Genomic DNA, 18,498 nt, shown 5'->3' on the forward strand with positions numbered 1-18,498 from the left:
TAAGTAAAGGGCATGAACTGCGTCAGGTATACCAGCCTCAGCAGCTGGCATCCAACAACCCCCTTGAGATCAACATCTTCAATCTCGGACCATGGGCATAGACTGCATCAGAATACACCCGTCCAGCACCACACACCATCTCATGTGACCTGAGAGACTGTTCTCACAGATGGAGCCTACAGTCATGGACTAAGTGAGTTTAATGGACATTTTAAGTGAGTGCAATGGACGTTTTAAGTGAGTTCAACGGACACGTTGGAGGTATGGCCCACAGACTATGGGAACTGTAAGATCTGGGCATGACACAGATGGTATGGAATAAGGGGTGGATAATGTCCTGGTTCCGCCAGGGATGGGGTTAATCTCCCCAGGAGCCGGCAGGGGGCAGGTATTCCATACCACGTGCCCCATGCCCGGGCTATAAGAGGAGCTAGCCGGGGCGAGGAGAGGAGTCGCCACTCGGGGGTGGGCTGCGGCGGTGCGGGTCCGGTCGGTGCGCTTCGCGGCGGTACTGTAATCGCGTTTTTGTCTTTTCCTTTTGCTGTTCTGTTAAATTGCACTCTTTTAACCCACGAGTTTGGCCCTGTCATTTTCTTTTTCCACGACTGTGGGAGTTGTGCGAGCGGCTGCGTGGTTCTTTGTTGCTGGCTGAGGCCAAACCACGACAATTATAAATTGAAATTTATCAACAAAAGTCATCTTCAAGTCTTTCGGATGTTTGGTGATAGCAATTGTCATTAATCAAAAAAGAAAGGGGGTTGAGGAAGGGTGCTGGTATCATAATACAAATTGGGGTGGGTATTCTGCTGTTTAGATGACATGCAAACTAAAAGGAAAAAAAAAAAAAATTCAAGAGAAACTACCAAAGCTATGATCTGCTTGAGCTTCTTTTTCCTCAGTGGGATCTCTGGTTTTAGGTACTTTTGAAACTTTGTGGAACTGAAAGTCCCCTAAAACTGATGGCTTATGGTTCCAGAAGTATTGAGAATGTTAAAGCCTTGTGTAAGATGGCAGAAAGTGGTTTTATTTGGGTCTTTTTAAATACTCTGGAGTTTTGCTGTTATACTTGGATAGTTGTTTTTTTTCAAGAAAGATCTTCTGTTAAAGATTGGTCTCTGAGGCATCCATGACAAAAGATGTAATTGGACTAGAAAGAGTAATCATAGAATGATCAGAGATATATGAATAGGTTGTACAAGGAGCGGCTAAATAAATGGGGATTTGTCAGGCTGGGAAAAAATATCTCTAGGGGATATGACAACAATCAGTGAAATCACAAATGGCAGTGAGGTCCTCCATGGTTTCATACTTGCAAAGTGGTAGTGGGCTCTGAATTATATGACCAAGTTAAAACGAAAGGGATCATTGCTTCATACAGCTCACAGTTGTGGTGTTTATTAACATGTGATAATGAAGTTTCCAAATTTCCCTGTGGGATTAGACAGATTTATGGAACTAAAAGCCCTCTCTGACTCCTGCACACAAAACCATCACCTTCAATTTAGGAAGTCCATGATACTGCTGTAGGCTGGGGAAATACCAGGAAGCAGTACCATATGCTTTCTCAGCTTCTGTTCGCTTCCCCAGACTTTGTTACCCTTAGTTTTCTTTAGTGGGATGGGGACAAAGGGAGGCAGTTGTTTCTGTTTGTAGTTGTAAAGTATTCTGACTCTATATTTATTACACTCACTCTAAAATCACGGTTGGATAAAAGCAAGGTCTCAGCACAGCAAATGAAGTGAAAGATTCAGAGTACAGATACTTGGATTTCCTTGGTTAGTAGGTAGGCACAGCTCAACAAGGCTGTTGGCTTTTTTTTTTGTTTAGGCTTTTTATTTGTGTTTGTTTCTGGTGGGTTTTTTGTTTGTTTGTTTTTGTCTGTTTTTTTTTAATCAGAAAAAAGTGGCCTTGTGTGTGACCAGGTCAGCCAGAGAGGCTTGCACTGGTAAGAGTGGATCTTTCTGGGAACTGCCTCATTGTAAGTGAAATTAAGCTCCACTGTTGCAGGCTGGGAGCTGGACCTGGGCTCCCCTGGTTGCCTTGAGGTTGGGAATGAAATAGTCCTGGAGGGGGCGAGAAGGAGAACTGGGGGAGCTGAGCTAGCAGTGACAGGTGGCACCATTTCTATTGCTTCTGGGGGAGCATAGAATCGTGTAGGTTGGAAGGGACCTTGAAGATCATCGAGTCCAACTGTCAACCTAACACTGCCAGTACCATCACTAAACCATGTCCCTAAACACCACACCTACCCATCCTTTAAATACCTCCAGGGATTGCGACTCCACCACTTCCCTGTGCAGCCTGTTCCAATGTTTGATAACCCTTATGGGGAAGAAATTTTTCCTGATATCCACCCTAGACCTCTCCTGGTGTAACTTGAGGCCATTTCCTCTGGTCCTACTGCTTGTTACTTGGGAGAAGAGACTGAGCATTGCTAGTCTTGCACCCATTCCCTGCTTTGGCAGCGATCACCCTGCCTTTCCAGAGCTCCAGCTGGGGATGGATTCGCTGCAGGGCCAACTCCGTGTTTCTGTCCCAGGCATGTGGCTGCCCAAGGCAGACTCTGGCTTTGTCTGGGCTTATGAGCAGCCCTAGGAGAGGAAAGGTTGCTGCTTGTCTCTTTTGTATCTAGACATGAAAAATGCTTTCGGAGTGGAGGATGTTCAACCACCACGAGCCATACTCACCAAAAGCCAGGAACAAGTCTAAAATGTTCAACAAGGAAAAAAAGGAATAATCTCAGAGAGGCTGGGCCAGAGTGTGCTAAATGACTGATATCCTTTCGAAGAGGAGCAGCTCTCTGCCCTGCCTCTAAGTTAGTGGGACCAGCTTCCCACATGGTGCCTGTCTGGTTGGCTTGGTTCCTGATTTAGGACTCTGTTGGTGCAAAGCAGAGTGGTGGGGTTAGTGCTGAGCTGGCTTTTTCCCGAGTCCTGAACCACCTACGGTCACTAGGGTAGCTGGGCAAAGGGGTTTACAGGTGGGGCTACCGCAGGGGGTGGTCATGCTGGACTCTGCCTCAGTAGGAGCCTCTCCTCAGTGTGTCATAGCTTTAGGAAGGCCTTTATCTCAGGGAGGATAATTTGAGGGGATGGAAGGGGAAGGGGAGAGACAGAAACAAATTGTTTCACAAGCAGTGGAAGTTTGGCAGCCTGACTTCTTGTGTTGTGCAGTGGGGTTCTTTGTAGTGTATTAATATGTGAGCTGTGTTTGGATGTTTTCCTGCAGCTGGATGTTCAGAGAGATGTGCCTCCTCTCATGTCTCATGGGATTTGGTTTCATGCTGCAGCTTTTCTCTGAGCGCTAATAAGTTTGCTCTCCTTTTGCTGGCTGCTGGTTTTCATGAAACTTGTAGAAACTTGGTTCCTCTCGGGTTTTTGTTTCTCTGTCAAACTGGGAGAAAATTGGCCAATGGGTAAAAACAAGAAGTTGTTTGGGGGGTATGGAGAGACTGGCACACTGCAGGCAGACGGTTTGCAGGCACGTGAGAAGAGAAACAAATGTTAATCTGGGTTGCGTGTGTTTCTGTTGCTCTCTGAAGTGCACAGAGAATTGGGATATTCTGCTCATTTAAGCAGAGCTGTGCCCCACGCAGTTCTCAATGTGGGGCTGCAGGTGTGTGTGTAGTGGGACTCCGATCTGGAGATGAATGCATAAGCTGTAGTATTTTAGGAAAAAGGCTGAGAATCTAAAATTGAAACCATACCTGCTCCTTTGGCACACGCAGTTGGGGAGAGTCAGAGGCGTAGAGGGGAAGCCCCCTGACAGGAGAGTCGGTGGCACACGTACACTCCAGGAGGTTGACTTGTCCCTCCCAGCCATCCGGTGCCAGCATTTGCAGCTCTTTTTCTCCTGAGAGACTGATGCATATTTTATGCCCTATCTCCATAGCTGAGTAGCTGAAGCTGCTAACAAACAAAAAACACCTTCCTCTGCCTGACAGAGCTCTGAGATGGAAACCGTCTAAGGGGAGGACTCCTCTAAAAGCTACTCAGATGGCATTCTCTCTGCCTCTCCACACCTCTACTTCATATCCCCGGGATGAGCAAGTCTTACCACAATATTAAACATGAATTTTCTTAGCTCTCAGTGCGCTGAGTTATGACCAGGCTTGGCAGAGAGAAGCTTCTCTGCCTGGGTGTGCCCCTTGAGCCCTGCTCTGCCAGACTCTGGGACAGCACTCGCACCAATGGTTAAAACACCTCACGGCCCCTCAGGGAAGGGCAGTGGAACCAAGCAGGTGATTTTCTTTCCCAACTGTTTATAATAGAATACAATTATGGGAGAATTTGCAGTCTCCCAATAAATTAATTACATTATAAACCTTGCTTTTCCAAAGGGAATATTTAGAATTTGGTGCCACAGCCTGTTTAAGGAAAGCCCATGTTTATTTGGTTATACGAACATGACACTTGCATTGGGCTGGATCAAATCTTTCTTCATGTTAACCAAGACTAGCAAAGAGATTCTTCCTTATGGCTGGTCCGAACTGATAATTATAAAAACCAAAAAGCTGAATTGGAGTAGACAAAAGTGCATTCAAGACTGAACTACCCCTTGAGTTTTATTGCTTTTCACTGTGCAGCATTTCTTGGGGTGTTGCCCGCAGCTTGGTTTGCAGGACGTAAAGCAGGATAGAGAGGACAATGAAATGTTGTAAGATCAACGTATAAGGACATGTGGGACAAAACACACTGACTGAGCTTTTACAGGCTTTGTATGTGTAGTCAGAGTCCATTCCACATTGTGACAGTTTCTGCGCTACCAGTGGTTTAACAAGGTGCAACAATTTGTTTTATGAAAGCATTGTTAAAAACACTTTCATGTATACATGTGTGTGTATATGTGTGTGTGGTTAGAAGCAGTCTGCTAATATCAACTTGAGGCTGAAGGCAATAAGCACCTTGCAAGATGAGGAGACCCCAGTGATGGCTTCAATGGAGCAACCCACTGGAGAACCAGCCTGGCAGGACCAGTTGGCCATAAAAGGCACAATCGAAGTTAAAGCAGGCATTTGGGGTATGAGTCATGGAAGGGGTCTTTTGGGTCTTTAGTATCACGGAGTTTTTTGTCATTTTGCTGTAACTACAACCTTTCTTCCATTCCTGTAATAATGTGCTTTGAAGCGAATCCTATTCTGACCAGAGAAATGGGAGAAAACATAGTATCCAGTCTGCTTGTAGCGTCAAGCAACTGTAAGGACATGTGGGCTAGTTAATTTGCAGTTAGAAGTCTTTGCAAAGTTAAGCAATTAGTTAAGAAGAAGGGTTCAAGTTAATATTAAAAACTGAGCCAGAACTGTTCTGTTCCACCTGTGGGTCACATCTCTTCAAATGTTCAGGCTTGGATTGCTAACATTAGGCCGCCAACATTTTTCTTGTTGTAGTAAATACTTGTTTTCAAGTTACGCAGTTTGGTGGTAAGGGCTTAGCAGGTTTGAGTATCGAGCCATACGCTAGATGATTATAGAAGCTGAAATGGCTAATTGTAGATGCCTGCTTTTGAAAAAATGAACGATTACCTATGCAAGCTTTCAGTTTCTTCATCTCTAGAGTAGAGATAATATTTCCCAGTATGGCCCTTGGGACTTTGTTAGTTTCAATGGATTAACATGAGACAAAAGCTTCAGGTTCTTTGGATGGGAAAGAGCTATGGAAATACAGTATATTATTGTGATATCCTTTGAGACTTTTCTGTGAAGCCAGGGGTGACTGTCATGATAATAAAGCAAGCCTTAGAGAAGCTAACGAAATAATGATCCTACTTCCTTTCTAGCTATTCTTTGAAAGGGCAAATGCAATGAGTGATAATGGTTTAATGAGGAAGAGTCATTAGGGCATCTAGCCTGCATCTGCAAAGTGCAGAGCATTTTGGGAGATCTGAAAATGACTCGGAGAACAAAACCAAAGTAGCTCTGTCAGAATATTAAACTGTTATTTGTATTCTCTTTGAATGCTGATTGAAACCAATGATCTTTTTCCCTGGCTGGTGGCTGGTACGTATGTAGTCACGAATGTGGCTTGTTCAGAGCTTCAGTACTGTTGGAAGGGTGAGATCAAGGCAGTAGCTCAGTGCTTGCCCTCTGTGTGTTACCCTCTGCTTAGAGTTTAGTGTTATTTGAGGATTCCTGACCTCTTGAATTTGCATGTATAGGAGGCCTCGTGTAGTGGAATTAATTGGCCTGGATTATTCAGTATTATTAATCAAGCTGCTTCAGTTTCAAGTTTGGCTGGAGGGGGAAAGCTGCTAGGTTTCTTGTGTGGTATTGATACCTAGTGAGACAAGAGCTTCAGATTTAGGATCCAAGGATGGGGAAGTGCTGTGGAAATACAGTACATTATTGTAATACCCTTTGGGGTGCTGCTGTGAAGCCCAGCAAGTATCAATACTATGCAGTAGTACGAAAGAGTATTACGTGTAAATAGAGCTAGTACTAGCTCTATTTTAGTATTAAAGAGCTAAACCAGAACACAACTAAGTTGTTTAAGACTTGAAGCACCTCTGATGGATGTGTGTTCAAAGGAGGAAGGTTGGTTCAACCCATTTAAGGAAAGAACCAGTTTGCAAAAAGTTTAGGAATTGTGTTTAAAACATGCACAGAAGCAAATGCGTTGGAGGCACATCAGTGCTTCAAGGCAAACAAGCTTTTGACTTCATGGGTTCTACTACTTGAAAGCCTGAAACCATCCATCTGGTTTTGTGGCATGGCCCTTTAAGTGTCATTCTGAACTCCATTAAGCAGCAAGGAAGCCAGTGGGACTGGATACAGATTCTGGCACTCCTTAGTTTCTGCAGCCACTACAGTGGGAGCCTTGAGGTGCTGGGCACAGTGGCACTGTTCACTCTGATGCCAGAAGGGTGACTTGTGCCATTTGTCTGCCGGGCAGACAAGGAGCAGAGGATTGGTCTCAGGCAGCACCACAAAGCTGCAGATGCTGGAGGCTTGCTGAACTTAGAAAATCGGGAAATCACTGGAGCTAATTACTGGGACAGGTGCTGAATTGCTACATGTTCTCTAATCATCTGTTTACTAAAACCCATTATTAGAGAGGAGGGCAGGGGCCATGAATTCCTTCTTACCAAAACCGTAGGCATGTCCAGGTAGGCTTTTTGTGAGGGTCTTTCCTTGGCCACCTGATAAGGACTGTGTTTGCTCTGTCCATATGATAGAAGCTGTGTAGGGTCAGGAGCCAGGCTCTCCCCACTGGTCGGATGGGGTGGGTGGGCTTTTCATGCAGGCTGTGACACCCCTCCTAAAGCAAGCTGGTCCCGACCACTCTTCAGGCGTGGGATCCTGTACTAGGTAGCTGTTGATTTGTTCTGGTAGGAAAAATCTTGTTTGTTAGGAGAATCAGAGTACGAAAAATGCAGAGAAACAAGTGGGGCAAAGTGAGGTTTCAAACATGCCCACAAATGAGGAGGAGGAGGAAGCTACAGAAAACCCTCTGTGACGAAGCAGCCCTTTTCCCCAGTCACGAATGGGTAATGCCACCCCCAGATCATCTGCTCCTCCGGGTGGGATTTGCTAGTGTAGGGGCCTGAATCTGTCTCTGTAACTCAGAAAAATTAAATGCCTGGCACAAAGTAGGATGGGGGTGACTGAGGACTCAAGATACCAGTTTAGGTACATTTTTATCTAGACATGAGTTCAGCTGTTACAATTCTGTGCCACATTTAAATCTCCATCTCCAAGTCAAAAATCAACCTACTTAAATACAACTGTTGTTGATGGGTTTAATTTGGATTCTTCTGTTGGATTTCTCCGAAAAGAGAATCTGTGCTAAGTGTGCTGCTGAGATCAGAGTCCTCAGGTGGATATCGTTTGCAGTCCCACACTGGCACGTGAGAGCAGAGCCTGCCCCCAAAGTCCATCTTCAGGGGTGCACCACAGCTACCCAGGTGTGTAGGATCAATTGATGCAGAGACAGACCCTGCCTCAAAGGACTCAAGTTTTCTTCTCTTTTCTGCTGGCCACCCTGAATGAAACTCAAAAGCTTGAGTTTTAAGGGTAATAATGCTCAAGCTGGAACTTTGAGCACCTGTTCACACAGTCATTTCTTTCCCAGAGCTCTGATAACCACATAAACTTTTTTTTTGTCTCTTCTTTTCTCCAGGTCAACAGACTATGGCACTACCTATGAAAAGCTAAATGACAAAGTAGGCCTGAAGACTGTGCTGAGCTACCTTTATGTCAGCCCCACTAACAAGAGGAAGGTAAGGGAGAGCCATCGAGCTGGTAGCTATAGAAACAAAATTACGGCATTCTGTTCATTCTGAGAGGAATTACGATCCTGAAGTGAAATCCGTTGGTAATTCACAAGAGTTTGAATTTGTTGTCTAAGTTGCACTAGTGCAATTCCGTGGAATCCAGTAGAAATATGCCTGGTTTTTGTGATAGGGATGGAGGCCTTAATCCCCTGCTGAATGTGTTAGAGAAATAAAAGGGTTGCTTTTCTTTGCTCCTGACCATTATACCTTTAAAGAAGCTGAACTCACACAAATGTTTCTGGGACTCTTGCTTACACTGGCTTTGGCTAATACACCTCTCTCTACCTTCTCTGTCTCTTTATTATTAGAAATACTAAGTAAAAGACATTTATTTCTGCATTTGACTCTTTTCCCCTTTGTGCTTTCTCTAGTTAGAAGTTGGAGATAAAGATGTAAATGACATTTTCATTGGTTACATCATGTAAGGGGGCTGAAAGCAGAATATGCCTGGGAGAGTGGGTGGGGGGACCTCAGATTTGATTTGGATGTGTAGGAGAGAAGATGAGGTCAGAGCTTTCAAACCCCCGGCTCACGCTGCCCACGTGATGCAATTAGGGCTGCAGCTGGCTCACGGAGCACAGCCCAGGAGTTACTATTCAGTGCCTTTTTGGTTTAAAATGATTGCCTCTGTTGATTCAAGGGAGATAGTGGGACAAAGACGCTTTCAGCTACCCACAGAAATCAACGTGGGAGGGTTGCAGCATGTAGCTAGTTGCTGGCAGTGGAGTTGTGTTTGGATGGGGTGCAGCCCATTTGGCTTGATCATTTCCAACCTGCCCATCTCCTGTCTCCATCGATAGGTTTCCAAACTAGTATTTTGCTGCTTGTACTGTTCTTATTACTGTTATTGTGTTTTCCATCACTGGTCAGTCCACAGAGGTTTCAGGATTGATGGTTATTTTGGTGTATGCGACCTTACGGCAGTCATAGCTCTGATTACTATAAGCAACAATATGTGTGTGTTTGGATGTATAGAGGAGAGGAAGAATGCAGTGAGCAGGGGTCAGCTTATATTTTTTTTTTTTCTGATACAGAAGCTGGATTATTGTGACAACTAGCTTGACTTCATTTTTCTGAGCAAAATGAAATGAAGATGTTTTGTAATGAGCTCTCCTGGCCTTTGCATCCCTCCCATATACATTGTGGTGGGCAGTAAAGGGTTAATTCTTCTTTATTCTGTTTCCAAAGCAACTCTGCCCACCTAAAATCAGAGGCAATATGCTCGGTTACAAATCCTACGTCACTGGTGTAAAGTCTCCCTCACAAATTGGAGTACTAGGATATATGATTATCTTCTAGCAATTTCTCAAGCTATCGAGCGTTACAGATTAGCAGTCATTTCTCTCTTTTTTTTTTTTAATTAATAACACCTACATGCAGACCTATCTTTACCTGCTGTTTTCTTATTTCAGATGACTTTTTTTTTTCTGGTCTTATGTCTTAAGGAAATGATTTCTGGACCTGTCTGTCGTCCTTTTCCTCCCTTCTGAAAAATCTTTTGAAAGGGAGAGACGAGCTGTAAGGAAAACCCGTAGAAAACCAGCTTCAGTGCTGGCTGCTGTGGGAACAGCTTGTTTTCATTCTTTCTGCCTCTGCTAAATATATGGGCACTGTTGCTGTGCATGGTTAAACAGCTGGTGTGTCTGAACCCAGAGCTGACTCTGCTTTGTTGACTGTCAAAGCAATTCCAAACATCCATGCAGCATTTGCAAATGCCTGGAGAAGGTGTCACTGGATTAGAGTATCTGGGATTTGTCAAATTCAGTATCGGGGTTTTTTGTCCAGCCATCCCTTACAGATCCATGAGGTCTTGTACTGCAAAAAATACACTTGGGTTGTAATCTTCTTCAAGTCTCTCTGGGTGAATATTGTTACAGTGGCCTGCAGAGTAAGCATCATATTTTTGATGAGCTCCTGAGGACAACCACCGATACTGAATCACAAAGCAATAGGTGAGATGAATCAGTTGCACCCCAGTAGAGAAAGTCCTGATCCCTTGTGTTTCACCTCTTACAGCACGTACGCTGCATAGTCGAACACAATGCAGTGATCTCTTGTGAGCCTCAAAAACAGGTCGTTGAGACAATAAACAGGGAGAGAGGTACCAAAAGTAACACGTGCACAGGGCCTGGGCACACACAGTGAATTGTGCAGACCGTTTCCAGGCAAGATACTTTCTCCTGCGGCATTAGGTCCCAGGTAGTGATTGGACCCTGTGTGCCTCACAAAGTCCTGATGGGCTTGCATGCTGTTGCTAGCCCTGTCCGCTCATTAGCGTTGAGAGGATTAGCAGTTACTTGGAGGAGGGGAAAAGCTTTCCATACATTCATTTCTAATTGATTTACTAGTGAGAAGGGTAATTACCTCTCAGCTACCCTGCAGAACTACAGTGGGAATTACCTGTCAAATTTCTTTGAAGACCCAAAATGCCTCTCTTCAGCTGTTAAACAGGAATTATGCATTCAGCCACATGCCAGTTATATAAACATCATTTACCTGAATTGTGGCATAACCCTAGGCTCAATTATGAGGCAAGAGGATTTAGATGCTGGCTTTTTTTCTTTCTTCTTTTAAAAGAAAAGCTTTTTGTTTCTACTTTCTTTTTTGAAAAATTTTGGTGGGGATATTTTAACTTTTTTGGCAGATTCTGCTGTATTTGTCTGCTCAGTGCTGTGCCAGGTCACGGTAAGACACTGATTTCTCAATACCAACATCTCTGCTTATTGCAATATGGGGGATCACACGAGGCCGGAGTTGAAAGGCAGAGGCTGAGCAGCTGCGTGAGGCATAGCTATGACCCATGGTCTGGGAACCTGTGTCATTCCCCTTGTCTCTTGCTCCCAAGAAAGCCATACCTGATGCATGTCTTACCCTCCTAAATTATGGCACTCCAACACCCTCTTCTTATAAAGTGGATTCCTTTCTAGAAGAAATACTGAGCTTAATGTAGGAATGATTTGGTGAAATTCTGGAACATGTACTACAAGTGGAGGTCAGGCTTGATGACCTAATGGCTCTTAAGGCCTTAAAATATTTAATTCTCTTTGAGTTTTTTTCTGCCCCCAACAAATTTAATATCTGAGCATCTGCTATGTAACTTTGGCAAAAGCAAGTCCCCAGTTAGCTTCATGTATCATCGGCCTTCCTCTTTTAGGCTAAAAACTCTTGTTTCAGTTTGGGTTATATATTTAGTCAATTTTCTTCATTTCATGTTCTCTTTAGGCTTCCTCCTAAGCTGCTCCTGTGTGTGTCTCCCATCCCTAATTGGAGAGTTCCAGCATGGTGTTGAATATTACCCCATCTGTATTTGGTGTCCTGCTGCGTATTGAAATGTCTTTCCTGACACAGCAGACTGGAAAATGCTGGAGCAGCCTGGAAGCAGCTGGCCCCTCCGTCCTGCCCTTTGCTCCCCATGAAACACATCAGTCACTAGTATTTACCAGTGGGCAAAATCACAATGGGGAGATCATGTCTTTGTGCCTCAAGAGGGAAGAGGTCTCTCTGGTTATGATCTCTCTGGTTATCATGGTGATAAATCCAGGATGGCCTCGGTTTTCCTTGGGCATCTCTTGTCTGTGCTGGTGTTTGGCCCTCAGAGGCCTGATTAGTCTGTGGATGTTCCTTAGTTTTACACGTTGCCACTGGGAGATACCAACCCTCTGCGTGCACTGAGTTAACCAAGGCACAGAGCTGTGTAGCCAAGACTGAGCTGAGGTGGCTTTGGCTGCGTCCCCATGTGGTGCTGGGCAGAGGCAGGGCTGGGTCCCAGAGCGCCTGCTGCCGCCTGCAGACCCAACCTTCTGATGGCTGGTTTGGGACCTGAGATAGGGGGTGTCCATTTCCTAGAAATGGAAAGATATTAGAAGGTATCTGGAAAACGCACTTTGCCATTGTGTAATTTGAGGTTTGCAGTTATAATTAAATCAATATAGCAACGTGCAGATACGAAAGGAAGTTGCTGAGAATACTTCTTCCCAGCTATGATTCCTCTTGCCTCTCAAGTATCATTGCTAGTGATCAGGGCCAGCTGGGTGATCTGAGAGCACCCGCTATTTGAAATGAGACCACGCTGGAGTGCCGACATAAGGAAGCAGTCAAGCAGGCTGCAGTCCATTGTGAATCCGTAGCCTCTGGCTGCACTGGAGCTGGAACGCTTCCTGCAGTGAACCAGGGCTGCTTCACCTTCCTGTGGAGCAGTTGTGTTGCTAATTCCCTTCTCCTAAGAACTAACAAGCTCAGGGTTTCACCACACTTTGCAGCTGAGCGTACAACGTCTGCTGCTGGGAGCTGAAGCTGTCAGACTTGTACCTGCTCTCCTGCAGATGCTTGGACTGCTCCTTCTTTCACATGCACACTAGAGACTTTTATTTGGATCAGGAAAATCTGCATTGAGTTCTCATTAATACAGTGAAATTCCAGGTGATCATTAGACCTAGCAGTCAGACAACTCCGAAGTCCTGGGGGCTATGGCTTTCTTAAGAGTTACTGCTTTGAGCCCTGGTGGGAAGCCAAGTGCCTGCGGTTTTGACACTTCTACCACCATGAAGATGTTCTAATAGGCAGAGTGTATTCCAGGGCACATCTTACCCTTCAGTGCATCTGCCCACCCGGTTGTTTGCCTGAGAGACCACATGAGAAGCATCTGCTTTGCCCAGTTAACAGACGGGTTGCAACAAGCCCGATAATTCTGTGGTGAACTACAGAAAGGAGAAACTTTCATATTTGTTTAGCAGCACTCCTTCCTTACGCTTGAATGGGATTTAAGGGCAGATGGTTGAGTGCTTGGAAAAGATGAGATTGCAAAATGCACAACTTCGGCTTTTCTACCCTATAGCCTCTTGTCTGTCTTTAGGGATATGACAAAAGACTGCTTACTCTCTGCTGGGCAGAGATCTCAGTTCCCTGCTGACCTTTAATTTAATGCTATGTTTTGGGAATTAGTTACATTTTACTAGAGGCAGATTTTCACAGCAGTCTGGGAATTAGAATTGTTTATTTCTTCCAAAGCACTGAGGGGAAAAAAGTCGCTTCTATTTTAATAAGAACATTTCTCTTGACTTCTTAAATTCCCATTTTCTTTCCATTCCAACTTTTCTATTCTTTTTGGTTGTTGAAAACATTGTTAGAAATTTGGATACTTTCCACCAAAAAAATTAAGCTTCTGATTCCTTGACTAACTGCCCGCTCTTCAAAATGGCACTGTTTGGAGCTGAAGTGCTGCAAGTCCCTATTTTCTAGTGTGAGTTGGTCTGTTGGGTAAGATATTGTGTCCCAAGAACATTTACTTTCTTCTTGGTTGTCAATAACAGGATTCATTTTAGAATTGATGCCTCACAGAGGGATGCAAAGTCCTTCCAAAGGGTGCAGAAAGAAGATGAGAAGTCCCATATACCTGAAGCACTGCTCCTTTCAGGCACTGAGGTGCCATTTTGAATCTCAAGGAATTGTTGTTGAACCGTAGATTTCATGTATTACTTTTTCCATGAAATGTTCTGTGAAGAGTGCATATTCTTGGTGAAAGAGTTATTTAGTTGAAAACCCAGTTTTCACTATGAAACTTTTATCTCTACCCTTGGGATTCCTGTGGAGGTTGAGGGGATGGAGTTAAAAAGCATTTAGAAGAAAAAGAGGAGAGGAAAAAGGAAGAGAATGACAACTCTGACAAAATCAAACCAAAAAGCACTTGCCTGTATATAGTATTGCTCAGATGAGGTGTGGATAAACGGGAGGTCCTGATTGCATTTAAGATCCGGGGTGACAGTTCCGATGTCTTAGAAATACCTTCCTTCATGAATTTTCTTTGCAATTCAATTGGATGCAGTCATTTTTAGCTTTTTTTTTCCTGCACTGTTACCAGGCATCGTTGTTGTAGGTGATAACTTGAAGAATTAAAAGGTCTGTAGTCTCTTATGCTGACTCTCTGCACAGAAATATCACCCAGGTGCAGTGACTGAAATAAGGATTCCCCCCATTCTTCCCTTATACCGGAACTGAAGCATTAGAGATTTTATTTATAGATAAAGCCTCTAGCTAAGGGATTTGAACAGTAGTTGCAAACAGCATAAAGCAGAAATAAAGTTACGGTGCTCAGTTGAAGAGCTTTGAGAAGAAGGGTTTGCAGAGGAGTTTCCCCATCGTCAGAGTCAAAATGGAGGGGCAGTCCAAATCACTGAAGCTATAAACGCCAAAGGCATGACAGACCTCTCGTACCTAGTCACGCCTGGGAACTCGGTCCATCAGAGTGAGAAATGTTTAGGGGTATTTGGAGAATCAGAAGCTCTGAAAGCTGAGTCTAATTAGTTTTGTTTGTTTCTGTGCAGCTTCTTGGGGATGAAGCGCAGCAACTGTTTGTGAGCTGGCAGAGAGTAATGCTGCATTGCATTTCAGGTTAATGAAGGAAAAAGTTAATTGTGACTGTAATATTAAGATTGCAGAGGAACGCATCTACCTGACTGGAAACTAGCTAGTACATTGGGAGTGACACCTCCTCTTGCAGAAGCTGGAGATCCTAAATGAGCGCAAGTCACTTTGACCTCCTCTTTAATTCTACTTGCTCACTTGGAGAGTAACTGAGAGCAAACCCCGTCCTGGTCTCATGTGTCTCCAAAGGGAATTCCTCAGCTGTGATTGGAGCCTTAGGAAGAACCGTGGTCCAAAGTGATTTTGGTTTTGCCTTCGTTTCTTAGTTCATTTGATCCCAAAGGGAATTCCACAGCATTTTGTTTTCTCCTTACTCACCAAATGTGTGATAGGCTGATGAGGTTCCAGCATGCACCTGATGCTTGCCAACCCGGCCTGAACTGAGCTGCCAGCCTTTGCCACAGCTCCCATTAGTCATCTGCTGCTTTTTCCTATGATTGCATCCCAAGCTGTTGGTGAGGAACTGAGCTCTGGAGTATCCTAAAGCCATTTGGCAGATGGAAGGTTTCTTTGGACCCTTTTTCCTTATTATGCTGACTGTGTGATAAACAGCATGTGCTGCAAACTGGCACTTGCTGATGTGATCTCGGAGAACGTATTTATAATACAAAGGGAACGAGGCTGGTAGAGCCACAGGGCAGGAGTGATAGAACCAGTTGTTTCTACTGTCTTTTATCCCTAACCTTGTCCTTCAACCCAAGGAAATACAGTTGCTAAATAGCTCTTGTTTTTTCATCTGCCATTAACAGGTCCTAGATTATCTGAGCTGCAAATGCAGTTGTAACTGTCTCTTCGTGCATCTTCTCTGGACCTGTTGAGCTGCGTATGATGTTCCTGTGCTTCTCAGCACTCCAAAAACTATGCCACTCAGTCTGGAGCCTATGTGGGCAGAACCTGCCTACTGCTGTACAGAAAAGGCTGCAGCTCTAAACCACAGCATCTGGATTACCTGAGCTCAGATTTGTCTGCTCTGGTTATACCAGGGGGTTGTACAACTGTGACTGTGATCTGGTTAACATGGCAGTGTATTCTGTCTCGTAAATACACTTCAGGGACTGTAACTGTCAGTCTTCAATTTAAATAGGGGAATAAAGATGGCAACGAAGAAGTAATATTTTTCTTCACTTACTGATGAAGCAAAGATGATTTCCCCAAGGTCACCCACAACATCCATGGCAGAGTCAGAGGATATGTGACATGACGTGTTTTATCTACAAGGTGCAGTCTTATGAGCTGTTGTGCATGGGATTCTCTCTATTTGTCCGATTAATTCAGCTTGAATTTGTCACCTAGAAAAGAGAGATTTTTTGTAAATATTTGCAGAACCATGACCTGAAACGGTGTGAAAAAGATCTCTTGAGTTACAGATGTGTTGTAACACTTGGAGAAGAGGCATTTAGGAATTCCTCCTTTTGAAGGGATTTTTATTGTCTCTCTTGAATTCAGACAAGCCTTGCTTTCTCTGACCTTTCCTATGTAAGATATATAGTTTCCTGATGCTGGATGACTGAGTTTTAGTGTTTTAAACTTGGTTCAACATCAATGAATGCAAGATGTTGAGATGTAAAGGCAAAATATGAGTGTTATTAGAACACTCTCAAAATACAGGGTCTTCTCCAGTATGCCCAAATAGACTGGGGTTTTTGGTGTTGTGTTTTTGGTTGGTTTTTTTTTTTTTTAATTATTACTATATTTTGGGATTCTGCCTCCTTGTGGATCTTTGTAGTCAAGTGAGAGTTCTGTGAGAGAGTGCTCTGCCCTGCTGCAGCCTGGAACTGTGGGGTCTGCCATGTCAGATGCCCCTCTGGGACCTGACCTGACCTATAGGCTCCTGTACTTAAAGAAAGAACGAACTACTATCTGTTTGTTTGCAGGTTTTAATTTTACTACTCTGACTTGACATATATCATAGAGAGAAATGGAGTTCTCATAGCATCTTTAGTCTGGGATGTGACCATTTGTCAGCACAGGATTGGAACCCAAACCTTATGAGACATCCCTAACAGAAGGTTTACCTCTTCTTAAACAGGGACAATCTGATCACTGTACTCCAGGGAAGGCTGTCCCTCAGTATGCATAAACATGAAAATTGGAGATTCTTGGGGCTTTTTCATTTACTTCTCTGAAAAAGCAGATGCATTAAAAAAAAAACAACCAAAAAACCACCAAACCCCAGTGAACCTCACCCACTACTCATCAGCTGTTTCTAAGAATAAACACAATTGAGATAATTAACAAAATGCTCACATATGGCATTATTTAATGGGGGTGAAGGGGAGAGGATTAGAAAAGAGACGGGTATCTGCTTCTGTTTATACCTATCTTAAAGATACTACATTGAAAGCCATCATTTCAGTGTTCATGAGGAAAAAAACTTCATATATTATGAAATTCCAGAATTAGGGTTGCTTGTGTGTGCCTTTATGCATCTGCATTTCATGTCTTTTTACTTAAGCATTCCAAGAGCTTTCACTTGCATTTTTCATAGGTTTCTGAACTCATCTATTGAGTGTTTGGTTAGTGCTGAGTTAAGTATTGAAAGCGAATGGAAACCTAATGCAGGATTTAATTAATAAAGATAGGGAATAAAATGCGGGCTGTGTAAGTTTTGTTAAATAAATGTCAGTTTAGTCTTCACAGATTTTACAACTGTGGCTGATAAAAGTAAGCATGTAGGCACAAGATGTATAAATAAAATAAAAAAGTAGTCATACACCTGCTGTGTCGTTTATCCACCAAGGACTGGAATTATGATCCTGAAATCCCTCCTTAGATGCTGCCTGGGGCTTTGGGAGAAAAATCGGCTACTTGAATGAAAGCAGGCACAGATTTTAGGGCAAGGCAAAGCAGAATTCAAACCCTTTGGACTTGACTTATTTACCATGCACATTTCCTTGAGGCTGCTTTGTGTGCAAGAACTGAGTGGGTGAGCAGTGTTTGTTTGGCACTGTTTTTGATGGTAAATGTAGGTATCTACCGCTTTAAATATACAATTCCAAGCCCGGTTATCCTAAAAAAAACCCTAAGATTGGTTGAGGAAGTCATCACTGCGCTTCATTGTCTACTGGAGTGGCTGGAAAGTCAGATTGCAAGGAGGAAAGATGGGAGAAACCCAAGCCAATATGTCAGCATTTTTTTATTAATAGGACTTCGAAATAATGTTTGGAGGAAAAAAAAGGCCACTTATCAGGTAAGACTCAGACTGGCAGGATACAGTGCACATCTGTTTCAGGGCTGCCTTGTCTGGCTTCCTAGAAGTCAGTCCACCTTTCCTGTTGCTCTCTCTGCCTGCTTGACCTCGTATCGCTAGAGCCAGAGCCCTACAGAGCCTTAGGGATTGTACGAGGTCGTAAAGAGAAGAGACAGGGTAAAACTGGAAAGGTCATATCCACATTTAGGTGTGGGCTTCTCAGAGTTGGCTGTCAGTATTTAATAAAGAGGCAGTTTGCTCTAATTTAGCCAGCAAGTGCTAAAGGACGGATCAGAAGTTATAATATCCTCCAAAATAAAGCTTCAATTTTGTCACTAAGCACGGCCATTGCTTTTATGAAGTGGGCAGAGCGGACCTGTGTGAGCTTTCAGAGTGCTCTGCCTTGGTTACAGGGAGAAAGAGGGACTGTCAGGATGCATCACCTTGTAAGGGGCTGCCTGTACTTCACGGCCAGCCTGTTGGCAGGGCAGACACAGCTGCAGGTCCTGAGGTAGGGCAGCTTTATGAGACTTCCTTCCTTTCTCCACCCTCCCTCCCTATCTATGAAACATGGCCATCGCCTTTACTGCTGCTGCTCCAATAATATATTAATTTATGAA

General features: G+C 43.8%; 1 protein-coding gene across 1 annotated transcript in view; it reads left to right on the forward strand.

Moving 5' to 3' along the window:
* Positions 1 to 18,498, forward strand: part of SORCS3 (sortilin-related VPS10 domain containing receptor 3) — a 219,515-nt gene that overhangs the window by 47,715 nt on the left and 153,302 nt on the right. Inside the window, exon 3 of the mRNA XM_009881623.1 lies at positions 8,115 to 8,214. Within this exon, the coding sequence (XP_009879925.1) occupies positions 8,115 to 8,214 (100 nt within the window). The remainder of the gene's footprint in view (positions 1 to 8,114; positions 8,215 to 18,498) is intronic.

This window comes from Charadrius vociferus, unplaced genomic scaffold (genome assembly GCF_000708025.1).
Source record: "Charadrius vociferus isolate BGI_N301 unplaced genomic scaffold, ASM70802v2 scaffold282, whole genome shotgun sequence".
In the NCBI taxonomy this organism is placed as follows: Eukaryota; Metazoa; Chordata; class Aves; order Charadriiformes; family Charadriidae; genus Charadrius; species Charadrius vociferus.